Source organism: Hippocampus comes, unplaced genomic scaffold (genome assembly GCF_001891065.2).
Source record: "Hippocampus comes isolate QL1 unplaced genomic scaffold, H_comes_QL1_v1.1 scaffold118, whole genome shotgun sequence".
NCBI lineage: Eukaryota > Metazoa > Chordata > Actinopteri > Syngnathiformes > Syngnathidae > Hippocampus > Hippocampus comes.
Window position 1 is genome coordinate 245,076 of NW_017805461.1, and position 5,911 is coordinate 250,986.

Sequence of the window (5,911 nt, forward strand, 5' to 3'; positions counted from 1 at the left end):
CAACTGCCTTTTGTACACATAGTTTCTGTTTGGAGATGAGATTGCATATTAAGACCTTATCACATCAAGATCCAAGCATCCTCTCTTATTATGGAATCATAATAACCATCATCATCAACAACACTAAAATCATATGTGTTGACTACTTAGTGCTTACGAGCAAACTAACGTACAATCTGACGACATCTATTAGAGTTACACATCTATCCACTAGATGGCGAGAACGCTATCCAATAGTCATGGCAGTGGATACAATTTAGACAGAAGAAGAGGGACCAGTTACTGGGGCTGCAGACACGACCTAGACCATTGGCCTATTTGTTCTTCAGAGAGGTAAACTGGATGCTCTCCACCTGTCGGTGGGACTGTACAGCGACCGGTCCACACGACAGGTAAGGACACCCTTTAAGCCCGCAGGTTTCTGCACGTGGAGGTTCTCCCTTTGTCTCTTTTCGTTCAATGTCCGTCCGGTGTCCACAACAACCTGTCATCATGATGCGCCTTGTCCATTTTGAGGCTGTCAGGTTAGCCACCTAGCATGCTAAACTGACACGGCGTGATTGTATCTTAAATTATATTCTATAATTATTCACCTTGATAGTTCGTTTGTGCAAGATTGAGGTAGCCAAGATAGCCGATTGGGTAAGCGAACGCGTTTAGCTCCGGAGCAGTTTCTGAATTTTAACCTCCCGGGTTACACATTTTCTACATACATTCACATTCCAGCTTTCAATCTTGCATGTTTTACGACTAGTTGCATTTACGGAGCTTTTCTTTTTGTTCAAGATCGAAAACTGGCGTAACTGGACAAAGTGCAAGGAAGCAGAGGGCGTGTTCCAAGTCGATCGAAGACATTAAGGTAGAGGAGCGCTTAGCTTAGCGTCAGCATTACTTAAGTCAAAGTTTGCACAATAATGGCCGAATTTTTTTTTTATTAGGTTTGCAGAGTAAGCGTTCAACCGCAACTTTGTGAACTATGTCGTCGTAGTTACGCAGATTTGTTAATCGTCTCAACTATAGGTTGAGTAACGATCTGATTAACCCCTGCGATATCTCTGGCCTGTGTAAACTTGTTCTCCATATTTGAACATAATGTATTGGCATTTGATGTAATGGGTGACAGAGTTTACCCCAGATAACCCGCTACGCCTGTTGTTGGTAGAGAAGCCCACCGCCGGCCTACCGTGTTTTTGTAAAAAAAAAAAAATACACGTTAAAAGTCGAAAAAAAAATAGAAGTGTTGACTATTATTGTTATTATAAGCCGTTTATTAAAAATACTTAAACGTAGAGTCTTACTAAGAGGCACAATTTTGAAATACGATTTTAACAAACTTTTTTTTTCACTTGAGTTACATCCTAGTGTAAAAAACGTGAAGGCTTTTAGTCATTTTATAATATGTATTTCATTTTAGTCAGTGTACTGTAGTTACGTTATTGAGTGGTTACTTTTGGTTTTGCTTGCTGCCATCTTCATGCTAGTGCAGTGGTTCTTAACCTGGGTTCGATATGAACTGGTTGGGTTCGGTACCTCTAAAAAGGTTTAGAACCACTGTGCTAGCGCGATAATGTTTTTTTGACCCTTTCTTTGTGACTTGTCAGCGGTTGGGCGATATAGCCCAACATTCATATCATGGTTAGAATTGCTTTCCTGGATAGTAACAGTATACATCGCCATATAAAATTGAGGGTATTTTTAAAAATTAATATTAATTTAATAAAGAAACAATTCCTTAATAGGTTAATTATATCCACCATTACAGATGCTAACTGATAAAATAAATCATGATGAAACACATATGATTTAGGTTAACATTGATACAGCGTGTTTAGCCGGCTTTTCTCCATGTATTATTACAAGAGAAAACCTGGCATTTTTGGACAAAAATTAACTGCCGTTCAAAAACCATTCACTGGCCCCAGAATGAGCTTGTTTACAGATATGTTAACAAATCAAAAATACACCATTTTCAGTTCCCGTTTGCCTAAAATATGAATTAATTCTTGAACTTTTGTTCATTGAACTTGTTCATGTACAACACTTTTGATGTGGTATTATTTGTCACCTTTCTAGTACGGGCAACAAAATATTGTCTGTGTCATGGCAGGTGTTTAACGAGGAGAGCAGGTCTAATGTGATTCTCAAGGAGCACTGAGTCTTCCTTGACACCATGGACTCTCCATCAGCCCAGACACCCCCGCCGTCGGCCTCCTTGAGCAAAGGAGGTCACTCCTTGCTTTCCGCCGGGCCTCTGAGCGCCATTCTGGGACCTCAAGGAAAGCATTACGTCTGCGGCTCCATCGCGGCTTTCACCAACATCATGGTGACCTTTCCCATCCAGAAGGTTCTCTTTCGCCAACAGCTACACGGCGTCCTGGCGGTTGAGGCGGTCCGGCAGCTCCAGAAGGACGGCCTCCGAAACCTGTACAGGGGGCTGCTCCCACCGCTGCTCCAGAAGAGCACCACCGTGGCTATTATGTTTGGCTTGTACCAGGACTTCTCCCGAGTTCTTCTGGAGCGGGCCGAGGGCAGCGGTGTGCCGGAGCTGGTCACGCGAAGCTTTGCCGCCGCGCTGGCGGGGACAGCGGAGGCCTTCCTGGCCCCCTTTGAGCGTGTGCAGACGCTCCTTCAGGACCACCGACACCACGGACGCTTCAACAACACGGCTCACACCTTCAGGACACTCCTGACGGAGTACGGTTTCCGGGAGTGCTACCGTGGGCTCGTGCCCATATTACTCCGCAACGGCCCGAGCAACGTGCTCTTCTTCGGGCTGCGAGGACCCATAAAGGAACAGCTCCCCGAAGCCACCAGCCGGGCCGGTCACCTCGTTAACGATTTTGTATGCGGGGGCGTTCTTGGGGCGGCACTCGGCATCATGTTCTACCCGTTAAACGTGATCAAGTCGCGGGCTCAGTCTCGAGTGGGCGGAGCCTTCCAGCCGTGCGGGCAGGTGTTGCTCATGGTGTGGCGGGAGCGAGGTGGAAGCGTGGCCATGCTCTTTCGGGGGGCCCACCTCAACTACCACCGCTCACTCCTCTCCTGGGGCATCATCAACGCCACCTACGAGCTGCTGCTGAAGCTCATATGAGAGTGTGAGAGAGAAAATGGTGTGGCCGATCTAGTCAGGAGGAGGAGGATGACGATGTATGAACAAATGGAGATATGGCGTGATGATTTTTCCAGAGAGATGATGTTGCACTTTGCGGGGGATAACATTCGGTGTGAGCTGACCGTATACGAGCATGACTTTGTGTAACTGTCACATGATTTCAACTGTACACAAGGGTCCAATGCAAAAAACAAAAAAAAGTCTTGCTTTCCTCTTTGTGCAAAACTTCCAGCCCAGCACCTTTTTTTTGTTTTGTTTACAGTGTCAAGGAGAAGTTATTTGACGAGTTTTGTATTTTGTGGGACATTATCTCTGTTGGTTTGATTGAGAACAATCACTAATTTGTCTACATCACCGCCACCATTACTGAATTCTCCCAAGGAATTGTTTAAAAAGGGGAATAAATGGATTGGCCTTGAATTTATTTCACTCGATGGATCATTGCAGCCACATTCACCTTGACCAGGAGTAAGCCTCAGAACTATGTTAAGTGTCCATCCTGTCAGTACATTTAATTGGCGTCTTTTTATGTCAGCAGCCGTACATAAACCCACCATTATTATGGCCATGCACTGCTGCTGCATTTGTATTTATTACTAGCAAAGTATTTAATATAATGAGCTCAAAAACGACTCTTCTTCTTTTTGTGTGTCACTGACATTTATTTTGGGCTCTGCATTCACAACATATGTCCTTCCTCATGCCACGCTTGCACTCCTCTGCTGTCTGTAACATCTGTTGACATAATGGGCTCACATTTCACACTCGAGTAGCTACAGCCACTCAGCATGCAGCCATCCCTGACCGCCTGGAGACGCGTACAGGCGGCGCTGTTTGGGCGCACAGAACCATAATGGCGGCAGAGGAAAATGTTCAGTGGCACAAAAAGCTCAAGCTGCCATGTAAATGGACCACTTGGCCTATTTCTTAACTGCGTTTCATTTTCAACAGTCTACAAAGTGTTGCCTTTTATATGGTTGGGCTTTATGAATATGAATGCTTTTATCCTAAAGCACAAACGGCTCAAGCCGTTCCTCACAACCAAATAAAATGTTCGTCAGTCTGAATGTTGTATCGTTTCTGTGGACTACATTGAGTCATCCGTTCATTTCTCTATCCATCCATTTTCCAAGCCGCACATCCACACGAGGGTCGCGGGTGTGCTGGAGTTTATCCTTGCTGACTTTGGGCAGTAGAAGTACAACCTGAAGTGGTTGCCAGTCAATCGCAGGTGTAATGGCAATTTGACATATAACAGCGCTAAATGGAAGTAGCTGTTCATACTATTGAATGCTGACTATACCTTTGAATGCTGACCAGTTATTTTGCGGATAAGCAAAGTTGCCTACTCAAGCACTCGTCTGCACTCTGTGTAGCTGCTCAAAATGCTCATTGCGCTGACCTTCACCACATCCCAACAAGATAAAATGAGAGCGTAAGACGTAAAGAGAGAGAAGGCTCCCTTGACAGATCTGTGAACGGTGGCCCTCCATGCTTTTTCTAAAATAAATCTCATTTTTTTGTAATACTTGTCTTGGTTTCCCTGGACAAGACACAGGGTACATATAGACAAACAACCATTCACACTCACAATCACACCGAGGGACAATTTAGTGTTCCATCAACCTACCCTGCCTGTTTTTGTAATGTGGGAGAAAACCCACACAGACACATGGAGAGCATGCAAGCTCCACACAGGAAGCCCACAACCGAGCCCTGGACCTCTGTACTCTAATTTGGATGTGATAACCAGTCCACTACTGTGCCGCCTCCGTTCATTTCTCGATTCCTGTCCATCGCAACCATAAAGTCAGTCCTCTCCTGGGGTCATTCTTTAAAATGGTCTCCCAAACTTTTTCAGCTCCTCTGTGAAACCCAAAGCCATTAACATAAATCATTGCCATAACATTGTCAGAACTGTCAAAACAAACAAACCTACAAGAATGATGCAACAAAAACTCTGACGAGAAATTGTGAGCCTGATGATCTAAAATTAAAATTCCCGAGCCAATATAATTGATATTATTTGTGCCAAAACCAGGATAAGCAGTTGGAAAATGAATGAATTGAGCCACATCTGAAACTTTTGGAAAATCTGCACTCTTTACCCCACACAACTATGTGTTCACTTTTAGTGTACATACTCTACCTTAGCATTTAATGTCAATTACAACGAACACGGGACATGTTTTCTTTTGTGTTTACAGAAATCAGAATCGTATTACTATGAGAATGTTTTTTTAGACATGTGCCTTGCTACAGACTTTCTAGATTACTGAATCAAAAAGTCAGACAGAGTCAGACGATCAGATTAAGGGCAATCTGGCTGAGGCTGGAGGCCTGAGCTGTCGTGGTTACAAAGCCTCTCTGCTCAAGTGCTTCTTTTCATTGGGACAAAATTAAAAGCTCGGTGCTTTAAGGGAGTGTAGGCTATAAATGTTCTCAATCGCCTTGCTGCCTGGTGAAAGCAAAAACAAGAGTTGTGCAGTAAACATTCCCTGACCACAATTATGATGTAAACCCCATCAAAGGAACTATTAAAAAAATTATAAGTATATATATATATATATATATATATATATATATATATATATATATATACACATACACATGAAATTGTGGTTGTAATTTGCTGCATTGTACCGTAATGCCTCCACATTACAGTGAGACAACACAAAAGGTGTATCATGCTGTACATTTTAGTTAACATTTAGCTATTTGAATAGCTCCCTGAGAGCACTGTTTCATGATTAAAAAGAGAGACAGTGGACAACAATGTTTTGATATCAGTCAAAAACA

The 5,911-nt window shown here is 43.5% G+C and overlaps 1 protein-coding gene across 2 annotated transcripts; it reads left to right on the forward strand.

Annotated features, from left to right (window-relative positions):
* The first annotated feature begins 145 nt into the window (after positions 1–145).
* On the forward strand, positions 146–4,179 carry slc25a51b (solute carrier family 25 member 51b). Of its 2 annotated transcripts, XM_019874889.1 has the most exons (3): positions 146–392; positions 787–859; positions 2,108–4,179. In XM_019874889.1, the coding sequence occupies exon 3, from the start codon at positions 2,171–2,173 to the stop codon at positions 3,089–3,091; it is 921 nt and encodes a 306-aa protein (XP_019730448.1). In that variant the 5' UTR covers positions 146–392; positions 787–859; positions 2,108–2,170; the 3' UTR covers positions 3,092–4,179. The 2 variants fall into 2 exon arrangements, with proteins under 2 accessions (XP_019730448.1, XP_019730447.1); XM_019874888.1 differs by lacking the exon at positions 787–859 and having other exon boundaries at positions 147–392.
* Positions 4,180–5,911: the final 1,732 nt, after the last annotated feature.